Consider the following 27,980-nt stretch of genomic DNA (forward strand, 5'->3'; position numbering starts at 1 on the left):
AAACTATAATAACTTTATACTATAATATAATTTTATACTATAATATATTGTTAGTATAATTAGTATAATAATTAGTAATTTGAAAATTACTAATAAATTAGTAATCCTAATAAAAATTCATATTGCCAGCTGTGCGGTCCACTGTGCTAGGGCCTAATATACATTATCTCATTTAAACTGTTTAACAACCCATTTATTCTCCCCTTTCACAGAAGAGGAAGCTGAAGCTCAGAAAGGCCAGTTAACTTAAAGATGGCCACACAGCTAGAATGTGGCATTGTTAAGCTCTTAAACACAAAACCTTTTTCTTTGTTCTTTAATGATTTAGGATTAACATTATTTTATCTGTCTTTGTTTTATTTGAAGGATTATAGATTTTCAGTTGTATGCAATACCAAGAGACTGCACTGTTTTCCTACTCTTATGAATATTGTCAGCAATGGGTTACTTCAAATGCTTAATCATACACAGTATATTCGAACCGAGAGAAGCTCATTTCCTTTTGTAAGTATTGGATTTACTCATTTTCCCTCTTTAGCTGTTAAATATTCATAATGGATTGTTAATCCTAAAAATTATTGTGTCCTAACTTTTCAGACAGACTATACCTAACAAAATATGATTTTTTTCTTAAGCTATTATTAGAGAATTTGCATGGGGGAATATTGTTCAATATTCTGTCATAGTCTCCTAGGGAATCGTCTGAAAAAATACATACTCGATTGCAGAAGTGTATTGGAGAGAGTGAGAGAGAGAGAGAGAGAGAGAGAGAGAGTGTGTGTGTGTGTGTGTGTGTGTGTGTGTGTGTGTGTGTGTGTACAGTGAAGTGGAAATCAGGAGCACTTGTAACCCGGCTTTAGAATCTTATAAATCCAGTGTAATTTGTTGGTGGACTCTTCACTGACGGAAATGAAGGAGAATTTGCCAGTTCTTGGGCTATCTGCCATCTGATTAATTCCTTTACTTACCCATCATTGCTCTGCATTGCGAGGGTGCCTGGTACCCACAGGCTAGCTTTCGGGATTCTTTGTCAGCTGGCTGTAGGCTGGACTTAGACCACAGGGAGCAGTGATAGGTGCTGGGACAGCAGAAGCATCCCACACCCTGGGCTCCAATCACATCACCTCCTTCCTTCCTCTTTCTAACCCAGAAGGGACAGTGGCTTCTGGCTTCATCACCCTTGTTGGTTCCTCCACTCTTCCCACCCATGTAACCATTGCGTGGTTAACTTCTCTGTATTTTAAGTACGGAAGGTAGTTAAGATTCTCTGGTTAGACCCTGATTGATGCCCAGGAGGGATCTCTCCAAGCGGACTCCAAACTGTTCCACTCCAGGAAGTTGGAAGAGCAGGAAACCCAATTAGAAATGGCGCTATCAGAAAGGGAAGCCCACATTGTGACAAAGAGGTTGGATTCACTTCGGGGCCTCCCTGCCTTAGTGGTGCTGGGAGTACATGCGAGAGCAGGTGGATGGGATGTACTTGAGCTGCAGCCAGCACTGACCATGAGAGTGGGGATGGTGCCTGAAAGGAATGCTCCAGAAATTGGGACCAGCTGGTAGTAGAAAGAGGTAGATGTTACCCCCTCTTGGTCCTTTAGTTTCCTCATTTTATTGCCTGTTTGTTCAGGATCAAAATGGACCGAGGCCCCATGGTTATTCTCTTAGGAACCCCCAGAGGCACACACCTTTCTTCTTTCAGCCATTCTTATAAAGATAGTGATGCATTTTCCCATCTGGTGAAAAATTAGAATTTGTAGATGCAGCCTCCAAAGCCTTAAGTAAAGTTTGAGAATTATTTTGAGACAGGCTACTGCACTGGTCTCCTGTACTTAAATCCAAGAGGCAGCTCTGTACCCCACCTGAGCATAAACCCAGCCGCAGACAGACATTGATTTGGGGGTAGTGACTTGAAGTTCATCTCGTTGAGGATGGGCTTGGTGCAGTGAGTTTTCCTTTTAAGCCTGTGCTTCAGAAGCATCCACTCAGCTGCCAGTATCTTCACACCTTCATCACTAGGTTTGCTGAGAAAGACGTGTTGCTCAGGCCTGAATAATCTATTTCTCTTGGATCATAATTCCTGAATTATCATTTTTATAATTGTGATAAAAAAAACCCCCACATAACATAAAACTTACCATCTAGTCATTTTTAAGGGTGCACTTCAGAAGTGTTAAGTGTATTCACATTGTTGTGAATCAGATCTCCAGAACTTTTCTATCTTGCAGAAGTAACACTCTATACCCATTAAACAAGAAGTCCCCATTACCCCCTCCTCATGGCCCCTGGCAATCACCATTCTACTTGCTGTTTCTGTGGATTTGACTCATACAAGTAGGATCACATGCTAGCATTTGTCTTTTTGTGACTGGCTTATTTCCCATTTCCCTTATGTCCCCACAGTTCATCCGTGTTGTAGTGTGTGACAAGATTTCCTTCCTTTTAAGGGTTAATAATATGCATACCACATTTTGTTTATCCATTTTTCTGTCCATGGACATGTGGTTGCTCCCATCTCTTGGCTTTTGTGAATAGTACTGCTGTGAACACGTGTGTGCGGGTATCTCTCTGAGACCCTGCTTTCATTTCTTTTGGATATACACCCTGAAATGGGTCCTGAGTTATTTTTCACTTCTCTTTTTTCCTAGGCGTTGAAGCCTCACGTTAAATGATCAGAAACTATTTTCCCTCCCACCTCCATGTGCAGAGGTTGATAAACTCGATGTACACTTTTTTTTTCTACTTTGTACTTTAATGTTATTTTTTTTGTAGTTGATTTACAGTGTTGTGCCAATCTCTGTTGTTAGATGTTCGCTTTTGATTTTTCAGTATTTCAAAAAGCACGTACTTTTATGATGATCAGTATTTCATTTTTTTTATATTTGTTTATTTTTTAAATTTATTTATTTTTGGCTGTGTTGGGTCTTTGTTGCTGCGCGCGGGCTTTCTCTAGTTGCGGCGAGTGGGGGCTACTCTTCGTTGCGGCGCGCGGGCTTCTCATTGCGGTGGCTTCTCCTTGCAGAGCACGGGTTCTAGGCACACGGGCTCAGTAGTTGTGGCTCGCGGGCTCTAGAGCACAGGCTCAGTAGTTGTGGCACACGGGCTTAGTTGCTCCGCGGCATGTGGGATCTTCCCGGACCAGGGATAGAACCCGTGTCCCCTGCATTGGCAGGCGGATTCTTAACCACTGCGCCACCAGGGAAGTCCCTTTCTTCATTTTTAAAAATATTCACTGGTTTAAAGCGCTTTAATGTATTGGATATCTTTAATTAATTAATTACTTTTGTGGTTTATTGATTTATAACATTATATAAGTCTTATGAGTATGACATTATATTTTCACCTCTGTGTACCCTACAAAGTAAAGAGTACCTTTTATACTTGCAGAATTATGCACTGTTCTGGACTGGGTTGCCAGAAGGGTCCTTTTTCTTATTTTTCGTCGTGTGCAGCATTTCTCCTTACATCGCCATGAATAGTGTCAGCGATTACAAAGTAAGAAACGGGGGAAAAAAGAAAAGAAACTCGGGGACTTCAGTAGTTGTATTTTAAATGCTATGTGTTGTCTCACAGGAAAACCTTTTAACATATGTTTAAATTAGATAATGTACTTAAACATTATTTCTATCAAGTCAGAAATTTTTCTTCTAAAAACACAAAGTACTTTTTTACTTCAAAATGACAGGAAAAGTGCAATAATCTGGTAGGGACTCAAATTAATCTAAACCTTCAAAGGGGAATATTACAAAACTTTCAACTACATTATTTCCTAACTACAAGGAAGAAATCATCTATGTCGTAATTGAGGACCAAAGTTAAGACTTGAAGCCACTTTCTACCGTGGAGAATACAGTTTTTTGGTTGTATTTGTATTGGGTCATGCTCATTAACCAGGCAAAACAGTTACATCGAATTCAGATAAGTCATCTCTTACAATTCTGAGTCATTAACTCTCCCCGAGCATGTTTGGATAATGAAGAACTTGCTGTTCTTCAGATTACAAAATACCATTTCTTTTGAAGGAGACTTATGCCTTGATCATTAGGAGGTCTACTGCTCTATTTGTTCTTCATGAGCTGAAGTGGTTTTGTGACTCAAATCTATCAAATAAAATAATACTCAGTTTCAAAATGCCCACCTTGATGGAATTGGCTCTTTAGACCTCAGCTTCCTAAACAATGTGCACAGAATTAAAATTATTAAAATTTAAAAATACTAGATTTTTAAAAATAGGTTTTAAAATATTATATTAACAATTTTTAAGTATTCGAATATTAGATTATATTTATCTTTGCAAATCTTCCGATGTGTTTGCTTTGGATTTGGATTTCAACTGAATCTGTGTATACGCTGTGTTTTTCCATTAGAAGAGAACTAAGTCCCAGCTGTGGATTTCAGGACTCTTCCCTTCTGCTTACTGGTGTGGTCAGGCCCTGGTGGACGTTAACCTCTACAATTTCATTCTCCTTTCAATGTATTCAGTTTTCTACGCGGCAAACATGGTGCACATTCATCTCACAAGTCGAGCTGTGCTTGCTTTGGTGAGTAGTGCATGACGTAGACGGTGTCTTATATGGGAACTCAGAATACATTTTAATATTGGTGCAATTGCATATAAGCATGAGGTATTCAGTTTTATTTTGTCATACGCCCAAACAAAAACCATGCAAAGTGCATGTGTAATGAGAAAAATAAAAAATTTTGTAACCTTGCCCTCAGTTTAGATTTCATTTTTTGACTTTGATATTTATTTGTATTATCTTCAGGCTGTCATTACGCTTGGTTACGCAGTTTCTCTTGTCTTCCTGACATACGTGATATCATTTATTTTTCGGAAGAGGAGAAAAAATAGTGGCCTTTGGTCATTTTGCTTCTATATGGTAAGTATTTGCACAGAGTTCTTTTTTAAACTTTTAATGTTACATTAAATATAGTCACGTTTACCTTGAGCGATGGGGAAAATTAATACCTTAAAATTACACCCTAGAAAGGGGAGGGGATGTAACATGTTACTGAGTCAAAGATGTTCCCGGAGAATTCATGTACAGCCTTGACTAGAATTGATGGAGAACCTTGCAGAGGACCTGATGCCCCAGATGCTATCACTGAGTTACTGGATCCTTCAGAGCACAGGGCTTCCTGGCAACACTAGAACCAAAACTGGCTTTATAGCGTTTGACAGTACAATCCATTTCTGCAGTCTTCACGAAGGTCTCTCTTAAACTCAGACTCTAATAATTTCAGAGATCAAAGAGGTTTTTATACCTCTGCCAGAGGAAGTATTTGTAAATATAAATGAAAGATTACTGAAAGTCCAAGATTACTCAAAACTTGGATGGAAATGTTTACCAAGACTCTGGAGATGCCTAATCTCAGCATTTCTGGTGCTTTTTAGCTGAAATCCCCAGCTGGTGGTTAAATGTCTGTCTTGTAAACACAGCTCCCAGCTCTTGGGAGTGGGAGTCCTGAAATCATGAGAGGAACCCAACCAAAGCCCATCTGCTAAGAAAATAAGTATGACATCATCCATCGATTTCTATAAGAAATTAGCCTTGGACTGTTCTGGTCAGCAGTTAGCTGTTGACTTATCCCTTCTCAGTGGACAGTATTCTGATTTGGTGTCTCTAGATTGTATTTCTTGGTATTCAGCAGGTAGTGCCTATAGAGATACCTTACTTGGAAGACTGGCTTTGAGGCAATCATGAAGATTTGGTGCACCCAAAGTCTTTGTATTCATGCTTTGCATTGGGAATTTTTTTTGTTCAGTCAACAGACTTAATGCTTTTGCCTAATGTAAACCCAGATTCTGGGTAAGCAGAACAGATATCAGTCTGACTAATAGTTGATTTCTTTTCAGTCCGTACTCTTGAATATGTCCAGAAAAGGTGGACGAAGAATTCGTGTCCACACTTTGTGTATTCTAGTAGTTTCAACTCTGAACAAAGTCTCTTTTGGAGCCGATGTTCAAGCAGTGTCAGTGTTATTGGCCAGTACGGCTGTTGACAGGTCTGTTACTGTCAGGATGAGTGAGGGATGAAATATCCTAGTGAGTGACCTCAGAGACACTCTTTGAGCGTATTGGTCTTCAGTCCTAAGTCATCAGTAGCCTGGAGTCATGGTTCCTTTTTCTCTACTCTTTGTTTGGGCTCTCCTTAAACAGAAACCACTCCAGGCTGAGATAAATGGGTGTCTAGATTAATGCCTTTTTGCTATGTGTCAAGCGAGAAGTCAGCCCTTGGTTTACCATACACTCACCATTCATCCTGGTTTGTACAGATGTGACAGTTTCTCAGATGAGGGCACACTCAACATCACCAGTAGAACCACACCTTCCTTACCCCTTTATCCTTCAGCTTTCAATGGAGAAGCAGAGTAGGGGTGGAGCTTTTCTTATGAATGCAGGCTCTGGAGGGATGTTTGGGTTGGAAAAAATGGGAAAGAATTTTCTCAGCCAGGTTTCAAAGTGCATCACCTCCAACAGGATATGACAGACCTTCCAGAACTTGATACACCAGAGTCTGCCAGAGCAGTAGCTTTCATCTCTTGGCTTAGAGAGCAGAGACCATTTTTTCCCTAATTCTTTACATAATAAGGGATGAAAGACTAATGAGGGCAAAGTTCCTTCAATTCATGGTAGAAGGCAGAATCAAATCTGCGTTATCTTATCGTGAATTCCTCCTGTGTAATTCCTCAGCTTCCAGTGAATAAATGAACAAACGAAGAAATTTGACTTTGTTATTTCTAAGGAAAGTCATGATAATACAGACATCTTTTCTATTAGGTTTGTGGATTAATGTGATGATTAAGATCCTTCTTACTGTGACATGAGCAAGCTTTAGCAAATAAAGGACCACGGCAGAGGAGTGAACATTTGACTCTCAAAAACCCTCTCTTTCAAATCAAAATATATCTACAGATGATTGGATACCTTTTTTCCTTTGCTGCTAATTATTTTTGAATTATTATGGATTAAAATAAGACAAAGCAGTATTGCAAAACCAAAGTAAATTTTGTAAAATAAAAATTTCTTTGTTCTAAATGTAAAAAACACACCATAGTATTACAGTATAATACTTATTTATGTTTTCTGATTATTTTCCCTTTTCCTGTCTCATCTTTGTCTACTCCAGCATACTTGCCCATTTCATTTTTATAGCATTGAAGAGAAGCTACATAGTCATGGAATATTGAAGTGTCAGATTTGAAGAAAAGTCAAGATTTTCTAGTATAATTCACCTCATTTGATGGAGGGAAAAAAGTTAAGAAACCTGTTTAAAGTTACACAAAAATTAGTGACAGACTCAGGAATAAAATTCAGGTCCAGGAAGTCTATTTGGTCATTTTAGCTTTCACCTTAATCTCCAGATGTTTCATCTAAAGATTTTCTGTTGGAAGCTGAAGGTCATATATATTCTCATTAACAAAAGCTCCTCCCTTCCCTTCTCCCTTTGAAAGGGGTGTATCTGCATATGGAAAAATTCTCATGCATTTGATGAGAACACCTACATCTTAAGTATTTTCTCAAATATCAGTGGACTGAGTATGTATGACATGTAATATATTTCAACTTGCCTTGTAGACTGCAGTCATCACGTTTGGCATCATTATAATAAATCAATTCGACTTCCGTGTCTTGATGGTTTGCATGGTATTAGTTCCCTCAATGACCTTGGGTGGATTTATAGGTTTTTTGGAAGAGGTAAGAAATGTTACCGTGTTATTAATTTTGAATGTGCGGCCTATTGAAGTGCTTTGCCTAAATCTGTAAAGACAGAAAAGAGGCTAGTGTTTTCCTGGGGCTGAGGTGGGAATGGGGGGCGATATCTCTTTGGGGTGATAGAAATGTTCTTAAGTTGAATTGTGGTGACGCTCTCACAACTCTGTAAATTTACTAAAAATCCTTGAATCGTACACTTAAAATGAGTGAATTTTATGGCATGAAAATTTAACCTCAACAGCGCTATTTAAAAAGCCTTTTATTTTTTGTCTTTGCAGAGAGCCCACAAATACCAAATAAAATATCAAGACCCAAACTATGACCTGAATGCAACTGATCTTCTAGTATGCCTAATAGTAAGAAGGTTTTTCTATCTCATCGCCTACTTTTTGGATAGTTATCATTTACTGTAATAACTCCTTGTTCTCGTCTGAAGTGTGCCAACTTTGAAAGTGTTTTTAAGAAAGTCAGATAAAGCAATTACATTCAGACACGATTCTAAATCCTAGTTATTTTTATATGCCTGAATGGACTGCGTAAGTCCAGAATTCAGTATAAAATTAGTTTTTCATGGTTATTTATCCTGTCTACTGCCCCCTCCAAATTTGAGAGAGCTTGTAAAAGAAAACATACACTATAACTTAAATCCTTTGCATTAGAGATAAAAAAGCAAGTCAAAAAAAGAATGAAAGGGAAAAATGATTATACTAGTATGTTTAGGCTGAAGAAAACTACAGTCTTTGCATATGTGTGAGTACTTTTCTAGGCATAGAGCAAAAATAAAAGTCCTTGCCCTCGTGGGGCTTAAATTCTGGTGGAAGGAGACAGGTAATAAACTAAATAAATAACACATGCTGGGTAAGATGGGTGCTCAGGAAAGGATGAACTTTGAAAATAAAGACCTGAAAGAGGCAAGGAAGCAAGCTGCAGAGATATCACGGGAGGAGCGTTCCCATAGGAGGGGAGAGGGTGACCCTGGCTTGTTTCAGGGTCAGCCAGGAGGCCAGTGTGGTTGGGGCAGAGTAACCACGGGGGAGAGTGGTACGAGAGAAGGTCACAGACGTAGCAGAGACAAGTGCGGGGCGGACAGAGGAGTTACACAGAGATTCTGGGTCACGTTAAGAACCTTGAGTTTACTTTTCATAATCAAGGAGTCATCGGAGGGTTTCAAGTGAAGTGATGTGCTGTGACATGGTTTAAAAGAACAGCTGTAGTTACTGTGTTGAGAATAGATGTTTGGGGCAAGGGAAGAAGAGGGAGACCCAGTAGCAAGGGGCTGTAATATCAATATTGAGCCATCACAGCGACCTGGGCCGGGGCGGGAGCAGCGCCAGGAGGGGTGAGGGGCCCTTGGGTTCTGGATAATTTTGAAATTAGGAGCAGATAACCTTTGCTAACGGACTGGATGTAGGCTGTACAAGAAGAAAGAAGGCCGGTTCCACCAAGCTGGATTGTTACTATATAACTGGAATCCTCCCCTGATTTTTAAGAATGATTCACATCTATTTTATCCAAAGACTGAAAGACCACAGATTTGATTCGAATGTTTCAATAATGTTTGTGAACTTATGCCTCAATGTAACAGTGTTTCTCTGCTCCTAGCCTTACTTTCAGGCTTTGCTTTTCATTTTTGTTCTACGATGCTTGGAAATAAAGTGTGGAAAGAAAATAATGCAAAAGGATCCTGTTTTCAGGTTGGCATAAAACTTACTTTCATACTTAATACCGTATTTTCATATTCCTAGATAGTGGCTGCACCACTGCCCTCAAATTACTGATTTATATTGACAATTTATATTGACTGTAAACAGCATGATGATTTTCATGATGGTCAGTGGATTTCTGGCTGAACTGCCAGGAAATAGGAAACCCAGGCAGAGTTCTGCCACTAATGAGCTGAAGGGAGCTTTCAGCCTCTCAAAAATCTAATGAGTACTCAAATATGCCATCCTCGCATTCAAGAGGATTGCACATGCTTGACCAGAAGAGATGGGATGGAGTTGGTTTAGCAACATAGCTCAGAGTGCTTCACCACTGGAGGGAATCCAGGTAAAAGGTACTAGGCAGATACTGGGTGTGAGTAACGTGGGCTCAAAGTCTACAGAGAAAATGCAGGTGACCTGACTTTTAAGGAAGCAGCAGGACTTGCTGACAAATTTGAAAGGGTCAAAGATGCTTATTAGGAGAATGGCAGAAACACTGAGAAAGGGATTTGGCTGCTGGGACGGACCTTCTTGGCAAAAGCAGAAGCCATATTCACAGAGCCATCATCATGACCAGTGTATTGAAAGAAAGGTCCATGGTGAAATCACCAAGAAGCTGATTTTTTTTTTTTTGAGAAGCTGATTTTTGATGCATCTTTGACACCTAGAAAAATCACATGTTGTGTATTTCATTTTCTCTGCAGAATTTCCCCTAAAAGTAGAGATGGTCGTCCAAATCCAGAAGAACCTGTAGATGAAGATGAAGACGTTCAGGCAGAAAGAATAAGAACGGCAACTGCCCTAACCATTTCCACAGAGGAGGTAGAAAAGCAAGCGACAGAATGGGTGTTAGCGGAGCTCTTCGAGGGCGGTCAAGAATGGGGGTTGATATGCTGGGTTTTGTTTCGAAAGTTTGCAGTTTGGTGCATTCATGTAATTCTTAAACACGCAGGCGCCTCTTCTGAGGGTCCTGGATGCTCAGAGAACACAAATCACAGTGGTTTTATTTTTCTGAGAAAAGTGGGCTTGGATATGTAGAGCTATAATTTCAAAACCAAAAATTTCATGAGTTGAAGAATTTATGTGACATTTGTTATAAAATGCCAGGTAGAGACTAAGATTTTAAGGGTTACTCTTCGGTTCGATTTCGATGTGGTGGTGTTTCCGTGAGCTCAGATACTTCTGCTCGGGGAAGGCAAAGAGGCGGCATGAAGCTATGCTGTTATTTAGAAGCTAAGCTATGAAGCTATGCTGTTTACTCCGTCCATTGAGAAGCGAGAAGTATTGTCGGTGTCCATGAATGCATGTTACGTTCGAAACAAGCAATATGGATGACAGGCAACTCAAAATGTGGTTTGGTTCATGACATAGGGCAGGAAAGGTTCCAGCAGGGGGAACACAGAAACGTAAAGTCTCTGGAGTTTAAGAGGAAAATCACACTGTCATCTATTCCAGAAACCAGTCATAATTGCTAGCTGTCTACACAAAGAATATGCAGGCCAGAAGAAAAGGTGCTTTTCAAGGAGGAAGAAGAAAATAGCAGCAAGAAATGTCTCCTTCTGTGTTAAAAAAGGTTTGGAAGAGTCACTTTTTAAATTTGCCATTATTTTGAGAAAGGCCCACTGAACATCTAGGTTACAGGCACCCGTTGTACTTGCTGAAGCATTCATTCATTCATTCATTCATTCATTCAACATATATTGTTTGAGTGTGCCAGGGGCTCTTTTAGGATCTGGAAAAATAATTATGAAACAAACAGGCAAGTTCCTGACCTCATGGATTTTACATCCTCAGGGGGGTTGATAAACAAAAATGACTTATCAAGAGAAGTTTCAGATGTCATGCTGGCAAGTTCTGTGTGGAGCATTCAAGTATGTGAAACGACGGGAGTGACTTGGGCTGCATCCACTCAGGGTTAGGGGAGACGTTTCTTGAGCAGAGACATTTAAGCCAAGATCTAGGTGATAACAAGGTGCCAACTACGTGAGCATGAAGAGATAAGAGAACCTCAGGCGGAGGAGACAGCAAGGGCAGGGACTCAGACACAGGCCCGCCTTTGGAGTGGTTAAGGCACAAACGGAGGTCAGCGGATGCCCCCGTGAACAGAAGGGGTGCAGTCAAAGAGGTGAGCAGGGCCCGATGAGGTGCAGCTTTGTGAAAAACAGCAGAGTTTAGACTTTATACCAAGTTAGTGGAATGCCACCAGAGGGTTTTTAGAGGCTTTTTGCCACCAGTTAGTTGGTACTTTGAAAAATATTACACCCTGGTTCTTGTTTGTTCATGAATTTGGGTGGTGGACAAGTCAAGAGGCTTTCATATCAGTTCAGATGAAAGATGATAGTGACACAGACACAAGTGGTGGAATTTGGGAAGGAGAAAATGTCCCCGACTTCCCAAGTTTAGGAATGCATTTAGGTACTCAGCACATCAGCCATCTGCTATAAAAAAATATCTGGGCACATTTTTTTCACTGAAAACGTAATCTGAAAAAAAAAAAAAAAGACCTATGTATTGATAGCAAATATCAATCACTAAGCTTTTTCAAAAATGTTTTATATAATTATAGGGGTTAAAGAACATGTTTTGGTGACATGGATTACATATACATTATAAATTTCAAAGTGGTACTGAGGGATGCACATATATCTCAGAAACTTATTGAAGAAACATGTTTATGTTATTCTTTTACTTCCAATATTGATAATGGGTAATTCTCTTTCAGGTGAAATTTTGGGATTGCTAGGACCTAATGGCGCTGGTAAAAGCTCATCTATTAGAATGATATCTGGGGTCATGAAGCCAACAGCTGGAGAGGTAGTGAAAATGAAGAAATGGTTTCCATTCCCAAAATAGACATGTTATAATATATATGGGTTATATCCTTGTAAGACTGTACTTTTAGTAGTTTAAATAGTTTTTTATAATAAACATATGAAGTAATTTCTGTAATATTTCTCAAAAAATTTGGGTGATTATTAGCTACAAGTCAGTTTCTTGAGTAATCATGTGATTGGAGAAAAGCTTGCACATTTCTAAAACCAGTTCACTTTCTTAGGTGGAACTGACCGGATACGGTTCGGTTCTGGGTCATCAGGGGGACGGCAGCGTCCGGTCCCTGGGGTACTGTCCCCAGGAGAACGTGCTGTGGCCCATCCTGACAGCGCGCGAACATCTGGAGGTGTTCGCCGCGGTGAAAGGGCTGCGTAAAGCGGACGCCAGCGTTGCCATTTCACGGTACTGTGCGGTCATGAGGTTCCTCTGTGCCAAGATGCAGGGAGACTGTACCATCACGAATAAAGAGTGGAGAGTAGGAATGACGTCTGCACCTTTCAGGGAGCGTCAGGGATAGAGCAGGGATGGAGGACAGGGTCTTGTTTCCTGCATCCCTGACGGAGGGATCTTTAAAAAAAACTAATTCCATAGAATAATTGTCAATGTCAAATGATACCATATGATATCACTTATATGTGGAATCTATCAATAAAATACGACATAAATGAACTTATCCATGAAACAGAAACAGACTCACAGACGTAGAAAACAGACTGGTGGTTGCCAAGGGGGAGGGGCGAGGGGGGAGGGATGGAGTGGGAGTTTGGGGTCAGCAGATGCAAACTATTATATACAGGATGGATGAACAACAAGGACCTACCGTAGAGCACAGGGAACTGTATTCAATGTCCTGTGATAAACCATAATGGAAAAGAATCTGAAAAAGAATGGATATATGTATATGAACTGAATCACTTTGCTGTACAGCAGAAATTAATACATTGCAAATCAACTATACTTCAATAAAATACATTTTTAAAATGTTAAATGAGTGAATAATCATGAATAATCATCTATTTCAGTTAGAATTCTAGTTAGTTTCAAAATTTTTTTATGAGATGAAAATCTCTCATGTTCAAAATGAACTTTTTTCTTTGATCATCAGTTTTGAGAATAATAGTGCCAAGGAGGGAACTCCAGTGCTGTAACCCTTGCATGTGATTTGCCTTTCCCCAGATACTCTTGATCTCATAGTCTCATCCTGTTTCCCATCAGATTGGTGGACGCCTTCAAACTGCACGAACAGCTGAATGTTCCAGTGCAGAAATTAACAGCAGGAGCTACTAGAAAGGTCTGTGCGGTGCGGGATGTTATTCTGAGAGCTGATGGGCTGGTGGCAGCAAATAGCGGCGTTTCTCTGCATTTCAGTTGTGTTTTGTGCTGAGTATCCTGGGAGATCCGCCTGTCCTGCTTCTGGATGAACCGTCTACAGGCTTGGATCCAACAGAGCAGCAGCACATGTGGTGAGAAGTTATCACCCTCAGAGCCAGGAGGACAAACCTTATGTACAAGTAGCATTTTAAACTGATCTTGGAAAAGGGAATCCACTGGTTCCTAATTGAGTGGAAACAATCCATGTTATTAGGAAAACAAATATTTAACAGGTAGACTCTCTAATAGTGCTTTATACACATGTGGTATTCACATGGGAAAAAAAAAAAAACACCTCTCGGTATTTTGTTGAAGTTTTAGGTCTTGCAATTTGGAATGTATTTTAATTTTGCCAATTATTGAGACGTCTATAACAGTTGCCTTAGAAACTATTAACTTGCTGATATCTTTTCCTCATTTCCTTTTTTTCTGGCTTTCACCAAATCTGTCAAATTTGTTGACCCAGGTTTTCTTAGTTTTTAAATTCTTTTTACTTTCCTATGTAGGACTTTCTATTTGGATTATAAAATTCTCCAGTCCACTTCCATATTTGTGACCGTCCAATATTTTCCCAACTTTTTTTTTAATCAAATTTTATTTATTTATTTATTTATTTAATCTTTTTGGCCGTGCTGCACGGCATGTGGGGTCTTAGTTCCCCGACCAGGGATTGAACCCACACCCCCTGCAGTGGAGGCGCGGAGCCCTAACCACTGGACCGCCAGGGAAGTCCCTCCCAACTTTTTAAAAGAACTTTGTTATGGAAATTTTATACAAATGGATAGAGAATTATTTATGAATCTATTAAACCAAGAGTTATTTGTATAAGGCCAATCTTCCTTCATCTTTACCCTCTGCCCCTTCTTTTCCCTACTCTCCCGTTATTTTGAAGCAAATACTAGGCAGTGTACCCTTCATGTATAAACAGTTCAGTTAGTTTCTCCAAAAGAAATGGAGTTTTTTTTTATTAACTTAACCAGAATACCATTAGCACACCTAAAAATATTTTAAAACTTTTATCAAAACCTTCTCAGTATTCACATTTCCCTGTTTCTTTTTTAATTAGGATTTAAATATGATCCATAAATTGTATTTCATCTATAAAACTTCCCTTCTATCTCTTTTTTCCTACACTTTTTTTAAAAAAATGGTGTTAATATTGGGGCTCATTCAGGCAGACGATCCAGACAGCCATTAAGAACACGGAGAGGGGCGCCCTCCTGACCACCCACTACCTGGCCGAGGCCGAGGCCGTGTGCGACCGTGTGGCCGTGATGGTGTCCGGAAGGCTGAGGTGGGTGTCCTTCCAGAGCCTGCACTTGACTTTCAGAACGAGATTTGCTATGAAAACGGCAAAAATCCCTGTGGTCCGCTGGAGCCCTTCCTTTCCTCTACCTCAGGGACCCCCTTTCCCTACATTTGAAATTTAAGAATAACATGAAAAAATTTCAGGGGCAAGATTTTTTCCAGCATGTTTTCCTTTTTGCTCACAGATGCATCGGTTCCATCCAACACCTGAAAAACAACCTTGGCAAGGAGTACATTCTCGAACTAACAGTGAAGGAAACTTCTCAAGTGCCATTGGTCCACACCGAGGTTCTGAAGCTTTTCCCGCACGCTGCACAGCAGGAGAGGTGAAAGGATCTTTTGATTGTGGACGAACGTGTTGGCTTTTCCCATCAGTGGTTTTTTTCCTGCTCTGTGAGAAGTTCAGGGCTACTTGACTTCACAATCAAGTGAGGGACCTCAAAAATGGATTTAAGTCTTCCAGATTATGATATTTGGGAGCTACCCAGAAAGCTGTGCCCCCTAGGGAGACTTGGGGACACCCAACCTGGGCCTCCTCGGCCATCCAAGGCTGGTCCCCAGCTCTGCAGGGGAACTTGGGAAACACGGGGGAAGGGATTTCTGATGACTTGGAGCTACACAAGACTGCAGCAGGGCCCATGACACCTTCCTTAGGCCTCTCTAAAAGATGTAAATAGTTATAATTTTAAAGACGCAACTGTTTAGGATGAACCATCCTCATAGGAAAGAAACAGCAATTGAGACCATCAAAGAATGTCCCTTTCATGGAGTTTTCATGCCTCAAAATGTAGAATAGAAAGGCATATGTGTGTGAGCACATAGGAATATGGGTGTTGTTTTTTCAAGGGGAGGGCAGGGGCGTGGAGCAGGAACTGACTTTGAAATTCCTTGGAGGGATAAGCACAGCAAAAAAGCAGGGCGTAACAGTGGCTGTTTGCCTTTTGGCACAGTTCAAATGTAATGGAATTATCTAAGGGATACGCCAGGGCACGTAATTCAGTCCTATTCCCAGACCCTCAGGGTCACAGATCCAAGAAGCGGTTTTGATGAATAGATGGAAAGGTCATGAGAGGGGGTGCTGGGCTGAAGAGGGCCCGACCGGGAGGTCTGGCAGCTTTAGGGCTGCCTGGGAGCATGGGGCCTGAGGTCGTACGGCCAGGAGTAGCACAAGGAAACAATGGCAAAAATCAGTTCCGGCTCGTCCTCTCCTTTGAGGTGTCAACTACAAATTGGCACTTGCCATCTGCCTTTACAAGGGTTAAATCATGAACTGCTGCAGCTGCTGACTTTCAGCACCCCCTGCAAGGAATTCAGGGTGCAGATCAGGAATGAGGTGCTCTGTGCTCTGGGAAAAACTGGCAGAACAGGTCTTGAGATAGAAATTTTCAGAAGGTTTTATGAGCCCAATTCTTGTATCTCCTCCTATCTAGAAAAGCACTAAAATCCTTCATGGTGACGTCTGCTCCTCGTGACTAGCAGGAACCTGCAAAAAGTATGTGCTTGATTGCATGTACTCCCCTTCACCAAAATCACATACATACTGACCTTACCCCCTGCCTCTTTGGAGCAGTTTCTCAGAGCTCTCTGAAATACTGTCTCCCGGGCTAGAGTCCTCATGTTGCCCCAAATAAAACTTAACTCACAACTTTCACGTTGTGCATTTTTAAGTCAGCAGACGTCAGGAAAGTTTTGTTTAAAGGGATTTGAATCCCTACACTATTATGACTCTCAGTCTCAACTTTGTATCTTTCCTTCACTTTCTGGTGACAAGGATGAAATACTAAGTTGGGATTCGTTCCAGCCTAATTTGAACTAACCAAAGGGATTCGTTCAGAATATCTGTGTTCCACAAGAAAAAGGTTTGCATAGACTAAGCATAAAAGTAATTATACTGGATCATTTCCAACCACCAGCCACCAAAGCCACTGTAAGAAATGTCCATTGATAAATTATTTTATCTGTTTCAGATTGAAGCCATACATTAATTTGCATTAATTTTATTTTTAAAAGGAAATTGCTGTTAATGTCAACATTTATTTTGATGGTCATTTTTTTCCCTTGAAACTCAAGGTCAAGTATGACATTTTTCTATTTCTAGGTATTCCTCCTTCTTGGCCTATAAACTGCCCACGGAGGATGTTCGCCCTCTGTCTCAGGCCTTTCACAAATTAGAAGCAGGTAAGAATGACCGTTTTTAAATAAAACTTCTGAAGAATTAATCAAAAATTAGATAATATTTTTGGATTTAACTTTATTTTTTTCATTTTTTAATTGAGGTACAGTTGATTTACAATATTATGTTAGTTTTAGGTGTACAACATAATGATTCAAAATTTTTATAGATTATACTCCATTTAAAGTTATTATAAACTGTTGGCTATATTCCCTGTTCTGTACGATAGATCCTTGCAGCTTATTTATTTTATACATAGTAGTTTGTACCTCTAATCCCCTACCTTTATCATGCCTCCACCCCACTTCCCTCTCCTGACCGGTAACCACTAGATTGTTCTCTAGATCTGTGAGTCTATTTGTGAAATGTTTCGTTATGTTCATTTGTTGTATTTTTTAGATTCCACACATAAGTGATAACATACAGTATTTGTCTTTGACTTACTTTACTAAGAATAATGCCCTCCAGGTCCATCCATGTTGTTGCAAATGGCAAAATTTCTTTTCTTTTTTTTTTTTTTTTTCCTGTGGCCGAGTAGTATTCCATTCTGTATAGATATGTACCACATCTTCTTTATCCATTCGTCTACAGATGGACACTTAGGTTGCTTCCATATCTTGGCTACTGTAAGTAATGCTGTTATGAACATTGGGGTGCATGGATCTTTTCGAATCACTGCTTTTGTTTTCTTTGGATATATGCCCAGGAGTGGGATTGCTGGATCACATGGTAGCTCTAGTTTTAGTTTTTTGAGGAACCTCCATACTGTTCTCCATAGTGGCTGCACCAATTTATATTCCCACCAACAGTGCAAGAGGGTTCCCTTTTCTCCACACCCTCTCCAGCATTTGTTATTTGTGGTCTTTTTGATGATACCCATTCTGACAAGTGTGAGGTGATATCTCATTGTGGTTCTGATTTGCATTTCTCTGATGATTAGTGATGTTAAGTATCTTTTCATAGTCCTGTGACCATCTGTATGTCTACTTTGGAAACATATCTATTCAGGTCTTCTGCCTATTTTTTAATCAAGCTGTTTGTTTGGGTTTTTTTGGTTTTATATGAGCTGTTTATATATTTTAGATTTTAACCCCTTTTCAGTCATATCAAAAAGACCCCAAATAGCCAAAGCAATCTTGAGAAAGAAAAATGGAGGTAGAGGAATCAGGCTCCCTGACTTCAGACTATACTACAAAACTACAGTAATCAAGACAGTATGGTACTGGCACAAAAACAGAAATATAGATCAATGGAACAGGATAGAAAACCCAGAGATAAACCCACGCACCTATGGTCACCTAATTTATGACAAAGGAGGCAAGGATATACAATGGAGAAAAGACAGTCTCTTCAATAAGTGGTGCTGGGAAAACTGGACAGCTACATGTAAAAGAATGAAATTAGAACACTCCTTAACACCATATAAAAATAAACTCAAAATGGATTAAAGACCTAAATGTAAGACCAGACACTATAAAACTCTTGGAGGAAAATATAGGAAGAACGCTCTTTGACATAAATCACAGCAAGATCTTTTTTTGAGCCACCTCCTAGAGTAATGAAAATAAAAACAAAAATAAACAAATGGGACCTAATGAAACTTAAAAGCTTTTGCACAGCAAAAAAAAAACCATAACGGAAATGAAAACACAGCCCTCAGAATGGGAGAAAATATTTGCAAATGAAGCAACTGACAAGGGATTAATCTCCAAAATATACAAACAGCTCATGCAGCTCAATATCAAAAAAACAAACAACGCAATCAAAAAAAAAAAAGGATGGAAGACCTAAATAGACGTTTCTCCAAAGAAGACATACAGATGGCCAAGAGGCACATGAAAAGATGCTCAATATCCCTAATTATTAGAGAAATGTTGATCAGAATTACAATGAGGGACTTCCCTGGTGGTGCAGTGGTTAATAATCCGCCTGCCAATGCAGGGGACACAGGTTTGAGCCCTGGTCTGGGAAGATCCCACATGCCACGGAGCAACTAAGCCCATGTGCCACAACTACTGAGCCTGCGCTCTAGAGCCCGTGAGCCACAGCTACTGAGCCCGCGTGCCACAACTACTGGAGCCCGCGTGCCTAGAGCCCATGCTCCACAACAAGAGAAGCCACCGCAGTGAGAAGCCTGCACACCGCAACAAAGAATAGCCCCCGCTCGCTGCAACTAGAGAAAGCCCGCGCACAACAATGAAGACCCAATGCAGCCAAAATAATAATAATAATAATAATAATAAACAAATAAATAATTTTTTTTAAGTTTAAAAAAAAACTACGAGGAAGTATCACCTCACACCAGTCAGAATTGCCATCATCAAAAAATCTACAAACAGTAAATGCTGGAGAGGGTGTGGAGAAAAGGGAACCCTCTTGCACTGTTGGTGGGAATGTAAATTGATACAGCCACTATGGAGAACAGTATGGAGGTTCCTTAAAAGACTAAAAATAGAACTACCATATGACCCAGCAATCCCACTACTGGGCATATAGCCTGAGAAAACCATAATTCAAAAAGACACATACACCCCAATGTTCATTGCAGCACTATTTACAATAGCCAGGACACAGAAGCAACCTAAATTTCCATAGACAGATGAATGGATAAAGAAGATGTGGTACATATATACAATGGAATATTACTCAGCCATAAAAAGGAACGAAATAGGGTCATTTGTAGAGACGTGGATGGACTTAGAGACTGTCATACAGAGTGAAGTAAGTCAGAAAGAGAAAAACAAATATCGTATATTAATGCATATATGTGGAATCTAGAAAAATGGTACAGATAAACCTATTTGCAGGGCAGGAATAGAGATGCAGATGTGTGGACACGGGGCTGGGGGGAGGGGGATGAATTGGGAGATTGGGAATGACATATATACACTGCCATGTGTAAAATAGTTAGCTAGTGGGAACCTGCTGTATAGCACAGGGAGGTCAGCTCAGTGCTCTTTGGTGACCTAGGTGGGAAGGATGGTGTCAGGGGGAGGGAGGTCCGAGAGGGAGGGGATATATGTATATGTACAGCTGATTCACTTCATTGTACAGCAGAAACTAATACAACATTGTAAAGCAACTATACCCCAATAAAAAAAACAATAAATAATTATAATATCAACAAAAAAATACGTATTTATATTGATGCTATGACTTTTCACTACTACATTCTTTCACCAAGCATTTGTTCATTCAGCTCTATATTCCATTTATATCAATTATTGGCAGTTTTGTTTCAGATGACTTTGAAAAGATGGTTGGTAATAGATAAATTGTAAGCATCTACTACTAGTCTTTTTTTTTCAGTGAAACATAACTTTAACCTGGAAGAATACAACCTCTCTCAGTGCACCTTGGAAAAGGTGAGTCAACCTGTATGGTTTGGTATCATTCCTGTAAATTTCACATGAAAGTAGCGTGCATGCTTTTTGTTTATTTAGAAGACAATCAACAGCTTGCTAATTCTTTGTGCTTCTTCTTTGGCACATGTTTAGGTGTCCTTAGAGCTTTCTAAGGAGCAGGAGCTGGGAAATTTTGATGAAGAGGTTGATACAACCATGAGATGGAAACTCCTTCCTCATTCAGAAGACCCTTGAAACCTCAGACCTAATCATTCTTTGTTGATGTCTTATAAGCTTATGTCATATGTAATAATTAGCAGTGTATATAATTTAAAAATTATTAACATCAATATTAGGTATATTTAGTCAATAAATGAATAAATTTAAAAAATTATTCTTCCCTTTAACTTTTGGAGTGGTAGAAGATCTATAATAAAGGCAATACAAAGTATTAGTAGAGATACCTGAAGAGCCGTGCATAGGGTGTTGTGAAAATAAAGCCACACATTTGGAATTTTTTGAAATATGACTTTTTTAGAAGTATGATGACTTTCTAAAATTCCCTTGCTGACAAAGGTGAGGGACGTATTCAACAGCTAGAAACTGCATGATTGTTGCAGACCAGTTTGTGATACATTGGGTGTATGAGTTTGCTTTAATACACAGGTACAACCCAGGGTCTTCCTCTGAAATCTCTTCAGAAATTGTTTTAAAAGTCACAGGATTAGGAGTTCCTTGTATTCACAAATGAACAAGCATGTGCTTTCGAAAAGTAGTTCAAATATACCTTTTGAAAACAATGAGAATCACAGCAGTATTTGTTCAGATTTTCAAAAATTTGAGTATGTTCTTATGATTGTGGGGGGCACTGATTTCCTGTATCACCTGATCAGTAGTTTTCTGTGTATTTACTGCTATTTTAAGAAGATATATGCACACATGTGCGCATATCTTCTGTATTACTCAAAGTCTGTGCTAGCTTTACATATTATTTTATTTTTTCCCTTAAACAATAGCTATTTCATTTTGAATATCATCAGAAAATTTTTTGAAGACAAAGCAGTATTCTTGCTGCTTTCTGAGGGTGATACGTTGCATAACTTTTTAAAAAGTTGTTATGCTCATAGAAGAAAATGTGTATAATAGAGGAAAATATAGAAATTGAATGTACTGAATAAAAGAGTCACTACCATTTCTCCATACCCCCCAATCAACTATTTCCTTTTTTCTTTAGTGCATTTTTTACATGGTTAGAATCATGATAGTACATATAATTTCCTGATTAAATACATATGCATATTTGCTGATATAACATTGAAATTGTTTTAATTTACTTTTAAACTTATGGTGAGGTTGCAGCTTTATATGTTTGCATTTTATTTTGTGTTATTTGTATTCTTTGTTCATTTATGATTGTACTTTCATCTTTTTCTTATCCATTTTATAAACTTTTTACATGGTTAAATATTTTATCTGTGTATTTTACATATATCATAATTATATCTGGAACATTATATTTCCAAATCTATGATAAATGACTTATAGTTTACTGTTTATTCAGGAGCCCTTAGTACCCTACAAAAGTAAATCCATATCACAATGAGAGCTGATTTTAAATTATTTCTAAACTCAAGCAATAAATAATCCTGTCTTGCTCAGCTGTGTAACATGACAACATATACAATCATTTTACATAACAGTATGATGATATCTTTACTTACACTCTTTATAAATGATATATTTTCTTAACTGTTATAGAAATATGTTTACAAAGTACTGAATAACCAATATCAGATGTAGTACTATGGATATTTTAAAAGATTAATCTGGATGTAGTTTGCTAAAACCATCATAATACAGTTGTTTTTGAAGATATTAACTTTTGTTTTTATTAGGATTGTGTTGAAGAGCAGGTGATTGGGTTCCAAAAGAGAAGGTCATTAGAACAAAACAAAGGAAGGGATTTTTTTTTAAAAAAGGATAGAGAGTTTGTACCATCTCTAATTTTATTGTGGACAGGTCTTGTACTGGGTTTGTTCTCTGTTTTCCTAACATCCCCTTGCAGGGGAAGCTGACTTCCCCTTCTTTGCCTCACAGTTCCCTTCTTTGCCTCACAGTTCCCTTCTTTGATGGGTGGCTTCCAGTTGGGTTTGACCAACCCAACAGAAAGTAGCAGCAAGAGACGGGAAGAGAAAGGTCAGAGGGTCTCTCTCCTCCTCCCGCTGCTGTAGTTTCAGATCTCAAGCAGTAGATGCATCTTTCCAGGCCTATAATCTTTGTCCCCCTCCGGTTACACCCACTTGCTTCTGCCTCCCCCCTCCCCGTAGTGTTGACCCCAGGACCCCTCTCTCACCTAGTCCACACTCAGCCACCAGCAATTCATCAAAATCCCCATTTAAGTGTTTGCTCCTACCAGCTTATGGCTCTAGTGGCTTCTGCTCTGCGTAAGCTGATCTTGGCTGTGATTCTCTGTATTCACTTGTGTAAAAAAATAAGAAATATATACCTTGATCTCTGCCCCTAGTTTCTGCTAATATTTGGTCTTTGACTCTGAGCTTCTAAACCCTCATAATTTCCTGAGCAATAGGAGTGTCTGACACAGAGCTCCTAAGTTCCTTGGAATTTCCTGGGCGATAAGTGCATCTTTTATTCTAACGTGGCAATTCTTGGTGGGCTCCTGGATGGGGCTAGTCACCAGAAAGACTAAGCTATGATGAAAAACTTGGTACTTTCAGCCTCATCTCCCATTCTCGGGAGAGGGGAGTGGGGTTGTACATTGAGTTAATAATTGATCATGCCTACCTGATGAGGCCTCCATAAAAATCCCAAAAGTACTGGGTCCAGAGAACTTCTGGGTTGGTGAGCACATCCACATGCCAGGAGGGTGGTACACCCCAGCTCCTGTGCTCAGGGCCCTTCCAGACCCTATGAATCCCTTCATTTGGCTATTTATCTGAATCCTTTATCACATTCTTTTTATATAATAAACCTGTAAACCTAAGTAAGTTTCCTTGAGCTCTGTGAGCTGTCCTGGCAAATTGTTGAACCCAAGGCGGGAAGTCACAGGAAGCCCAGTTTATAACCAATTGGTCAGCAGCACAGATGACCAGCTGAGGACTCGTAATTAGCATCTGTAGTGGGAGTAGTTTTGTGGGACTGAGGCTTAACCTGTGGGATCTGGCAATAACCAGAGAGCTACTGCTAGAACTACACTGCATTGAATAGAATTCTCCAACACCCAGGTGGTGGTGGAGAGTTGCTCACTATGGCTCAAAACCCACACATATGGTGGCCAGACGTGACGTGTGCGGGCAAAAGATAACGGTATTTTTCCTAGACATTTGGTGTCAGTGAAGTGGAATTTGCTAGAACGGCTCTGGCTCATGGAAATATGCAGGTTGGGAAAAGAAAGAATGCAAGGGCAGGGGATGGGGAACCTTTGGTCCCTGATAGCTACCCCCATCACCCGCGGTATAAACATCAGCTACCAAAGGTAACACTTACCAGTGGAATTAGAGATGAGAGTAGACACAATGGTTCATTGGACATGCAAGGAAATGCAGAACAATAAGCATGCTAAACATACAATCCCTATGTCATTATTATCTATAGCAGCTAAAGTGAGAGAAAGTGCTGAGCTGGACCTTGATGCTGGACAAAGCTCAGTTTTGGGTCAGTCTTAGCTTTGACCGCTAACCTCAAAGCTGCCTGCAAAGGGAAAAATCATGCCAGGAACGTACCTCTGTGGCCTCCAGTCTCCAAAAAGGAAGTCAGTGTGGTGGAGGGAAAAAAAAACAAGAAACTACCGAGGCAGGGGGTATAGTGTGAAGTTGTCTCATTTTTTGGATTAGTATCATCAACTTCCTGAAGAACCTTGACTCAAATGGATTGTGAGAGTAACTAATTTGGGGGCTGTGTCTAGTTTTGAGGGCTGCAGAGGGGAAGGGCATGGTGGGGTCTTACAGGACCTGCAGCTCACAACTGAACAGTCACAGATGGCTATATGTGATCCAGACACACAGAGGGTTATTCTTGAGGGAATGGCCAGCCTGGTGGATGGGATAAAAGCCACCATAAAATGCATTTATCCTGAAAAGGATGACTGCCCACCTGCCCCAGGAAATGCCTGGTGGAATCTCAGATGAGACAGTTGATATGCTTCAAAGGCTAGTGAGACTGGGTTTATGAGGACTGGGGCATTCACCCACTGAATATGCCTTTTACCAGGTTACGGTAAATGCGGTGATTAAGGGGGTGTCTTTTACATGGGCACCCCATGTGACATTGCTCTTGCGAAATCCAACAGTTTGAGAAGCTTTATCAGATTTGCTGTCTCATTTTCCCCGTAGGGATCTATCTTACTGATACCAAGGCCACTAAAGAGAAAATGAGGAGAGACAGAAAGAAGAGTCAAGGTACTTGACCTAGGAGGGGGCAAGTTTTCAAGAAGGTTAATGAGAAATGGGATGAATGTGGTGGACCTGGGTGGTGTCAACGCAGCACTGCGGAAGGTTGGGTGGACCAGTGGCACTCCAACGTCAGAAGGCCCCAAAGAAGTTCACTCCATTTACCCCAGTTTGGAAGAATTAAGAAAAACAGAAGGCAAACATTATGATCAGATACCCCACCCAGAATGGCCTGGGGTAGTGGCTAAGCAGATTAATTATCATAAAGATTGAAGGAGAGGCCAGAATCTTCTGGTCCTACATGGTGGGGATCCAAGGCCACATGCACATGTGTGGGTTACTGGCCAGGAAGGGGGAGAGGCTTTTCTGGGACTCCTTAACCCAAGAGCCCAGTGTACTGTGATTGGAAACCTGTTGGTGAAGTCTTTTTTTTTTTTTTTTTTTTTTTAATGTCTGAAACATTTATATTAATATATTTCCATACAAATAACCCAATGAAAGTTTAGTATTAGTTGTTTTGTTTGTTTTTTTATACTGCAGGTTCTTATTAGGCATCAGTTTTATACACATCAGTGTATACATGTCAATCCCAATCGCCCAAATCAGCACACCACCATCCCCACCTCATCGCAGTTTTCCCCCCTTGGTGTCCATATGTCCATTCTCTACATCTGTGTCTCAACTTCTGCCCTGCAAACTGGCTCATCTGTACCATTTTTCTAGGTTCCACATACATGCATTAATATACGATATTTGTTTTTCTCTTTCTGACTTACTTCACTCTGTATGACAGTCTCTAGATCCATCCACTTCTCAACAAATGACTCAATTTCGTTCCTTTTTATGGCTGAGTAATATTCCATTGTATATATGTACCACAACTTCTTTATCCATTCGTCTGTTGATGGGCATTTAGGTTGCTTCCATGACCTGGCTATTGTAAATAGTGCTGCAATGAACATTCGGGTGCACGTGTCTTTTTGAATTACGGTTTTCTCTGGGTATATGCCCAGTAGTGGGATTGCTGGGTCATATGGTAATTCTATTTTTAGTTTTTTAAGGAACCTCCATATTGTTCTCCATAGTGGCTGTATCAATTTACATTCCCACCAACAGTGCAAGAGGGTTCCCTTTTCTCCACACCCTCTCCAGCATTTGTTGTTTGTAGATTTTCTGATGATGCCCATTCTAACAGGAGTGAGGTGATACCTCATTATAGTTTTGATTTGCATTTCTCTAATAATTAGTGATGTTGAGCATCTTTTCATGTGCTTCGTGGCTGTCTGTATGTCTTCTTTGGAGAAATGTCTATTTAGGTCTTCTGCCCATTTTTTTTTTTTTTTTTTTTTTAAATTTGAGTCTCAGATTTTTTTTTTTTTTAATTTTATTTATTTATTTATTTATTTATTTATTTTTGGCTGTGCTGGGTCTTTGGTTCGTGCGAGGGCTTTCTCCAGTTGCGGCAAGTGGGGGCCACTCTTCATCGCGGTGCGGGGACCGCTCTTCATCGCGGTGCGCGGGCCTTTCACTATCGCGGCCCCTCCCGTCGCGGGGCACAGGCTCCAGAAGCGCAGGCTCAGCAGCCGTGGCTCACGGGCCCAGCCGCTCCGCGGCATGTGGGATCCTCCCAGACCAGGGCTCGAACCCGTGTTTCCTGCATTAGCAGGCAGACTCTCAACCACTGCGCCACCAGGGAAGCCCCTGCCCATTTTTGGATTGGGGTGTTTGTTTCTTTGATATTGAGCTGAATGAGCTGTTTATATATTTTGGAGATTAATCCTTTGTCCGTTGATTCATTTGCAAATATTTTCTCCCATTCTGAGGGTTGTCTTTTCGTCTTGTTTATGGTTTCCTTTGCTGTGCAAAAGCTTTGAAGTTTCATTAGGTCCCACTTGTTTATTTTTGTTTTTATTTCCATTACTCTAGGAGGTGGATCGAAAAAGATCTTGCTGTGATTTATGTCAAAGAGTGTTCTTCCTATGTTTTCCTCTAAGAGTTTTATAGTGGCTAGTCTTATATTTAGGTCTCTAATCCATTTTGAGTTTATTTTTGTGTATGGTGTTAGGGAGTATTCTAATTTCATTCTTTTACATGTGGCTGTCCAGTTTTCCCAGCACCACCTATTGAAGAGACTGTCTTTTCTCCATTGTATATCTTTGCCTCCTTTGTCATAGATTAGTTGACCATAGGTGCGTGGGTTAATCTCTGGGCTTTCGATCTTGTTCCATTGATCTATGTTTCTGTTTTTGTGCCAGTACCATATTGTCTTGATTACTGTAGCTTTGTAGTATAGTCTGAAGTCAGGGAGTCTGATTCCTCCAGCTCCATTTTTTTGCCTCAAGACTGCTTTGGCTATTCGGGGTCTTTTGTGTCTCCATACAAATTTTAAGATGATTTGTTCTAGCTCCGTAAAAAATGCCATTGGTAATTTGATAGGGATTGCATTGAATCTGTAGATTGCTTTGGGTAGTATACTCATTTTCACAATGTTGATTCTTCCAATCCAAGAACATGGTATATCTCTCCATCTGTTGGTATCATCTTTAATTTCTTTCATCAGTGTCTTATAGTTTTCTGCATACAGGTCTTTTGTCTCCCTAGGTAGGTTTATTCCTAGGTATTTTATTCTTTTTGTTGCAATGGTAAATGGGAGTGTTTCCATAATTTCTCTTTCAGATTTTTCATCATTAGTGTATAGGAATGCAAGAGATTTCTGTGCATTAATTTTGTAACCTGCAACTTTACCATATTCATTAATTAGCTCTAGCAGTTTTCTGGTGGCAGTTTTAGGATTCTCTATGTATAGTATCATGTCATCCGCAAACAGTGACAGTTTTACTTCTTCTTTTCCAATTTGTATTCCTTTTATTTCTTTTTCTTCTCTGATTGCCGTGGCTAGGACTTCCAGAACTATGTTGAATAATAGTGGTGAGAGTGGACATCCTTGTCTCGTTCCTGATCTTAGAGGAAATGCTTTCAGTTTTTCACCATTGAGAATGATGTTTGCTGTGGGTTTGTCATATATGGCCTTTATTATGTTGAGGTAGGTTCCCTCTATGCCCACTTTCTGGAGAGTTTTTATCAGAAATGGGTGTTGAATTTTGTCAAAAGCTTTTTCTGCATCTATTG

At 39.9% G+C, this 27,980-nt stretch overlaps 1 protein-coding gene and 1 pseudogene across 3 annotated transcripts in view; both read left to right on the forward strand.

Annotated features, from left to right (window-relative positions):
• ABCA6 (ATP binding cassette subfamily A member 6) overlaps positions 1 to 22,850 on the forward strand; it is a 60,961-nt gene extending 38,111 nt beyond the window's left edge. For all 3 annotated transcript variants that reach the window (XM_007185574.3, XM_057536458.1, XM_057536459.1), the window contains 18 exons: positions 367 to 504; positions 3,385 to 3,492; positions 4,365 to 4,538; positions 4,764 to 4,877; positions 7,577 to 7,696; positions 7,993 to 8,070; positions 9,317 to 9,408; positions 10,122 to 10,239; positions 10,873 to 10,990; positions 12,140 to 12,231; positions 12,473 to 12,651; positions 13,465 to 13,540; positions 13,618 to 13,712; positions 14,795 to 14,914; positions 15,114 to 15,254; positions 17,027 to 17,106; positions 20,411 to 20,466; positions 20,599 to 22,850. In XM_007185574.3, coding sequence (XP_007185636.2) covers positions 367 to 504; positions 3,385 to 3,492; positions 4,365 to 4,538; positions 4,764 to 4,877; positions 7,577 to 7,696; positions 7,993 to 8,070; positions 9,317 to 9,408; positions 10,122 to 10,239; positions 10,873 to 10,990; positions 12,140 to 12,231; positions 12,473 to 12,651; positions 13,465 to 13,540; positions 13,618 to 13,712; positions 14,795 to 14,914; positions 15,114 to 15,254; positions 17,027 to 17,106; positions 20,411 to 20,466; positions 20,599 to 20,700 — 2,001 coding nt within the window. In that variant the 3' untranslated portion in view covers positions 20,701 to 22,850. The remainder of the gene's footprint in view (positions 1 to 366; positions 505 to 3,384; positions 3,493 to 4,364; positions 4,539 to 4,763; positions 4,878 to 7,576; positions 7,697 to 7,992; positions 8,071 to 9,316; positions 9,409 to 10,121; positions 10,240 to 10,872; positions 10,991 to 12,139; positions 12,232 to 12,472; positions 12,652 to 13,464; positions 13,541 to 13,617; positions 13,713 to 14,794; positions 14,915 to 15,113; positions 15,255 to 17,026; positions 17,107 to 20,410; positions 20,467 to 20,598) is intronic.
• Positions 5,011 to 6,705, forward strand: LOC103004437 (protein transport protein Sec24A-like; annotated as a pseudogene).
• Positions 22,851 to 27,980: the final 5,130 nt, after the last annotated feature.

This window comes from Balaenoptera acutorostrata, chromosome 20 (assembly GCF_949987535.1).
Source record: "Balaenoptera acutorostrata chromosome 20, mBalAcu1.1, whole genome shotgun sequence".
In the NCBI taxonomy this organism is placed as follows: domain Eukaryota; kingdom Metazoa; phylum Chordata; class Mammalia; order Artiodactyla; family Balaenopteridae; genus Balaenoptera; species Balaenoptera acutorostrata.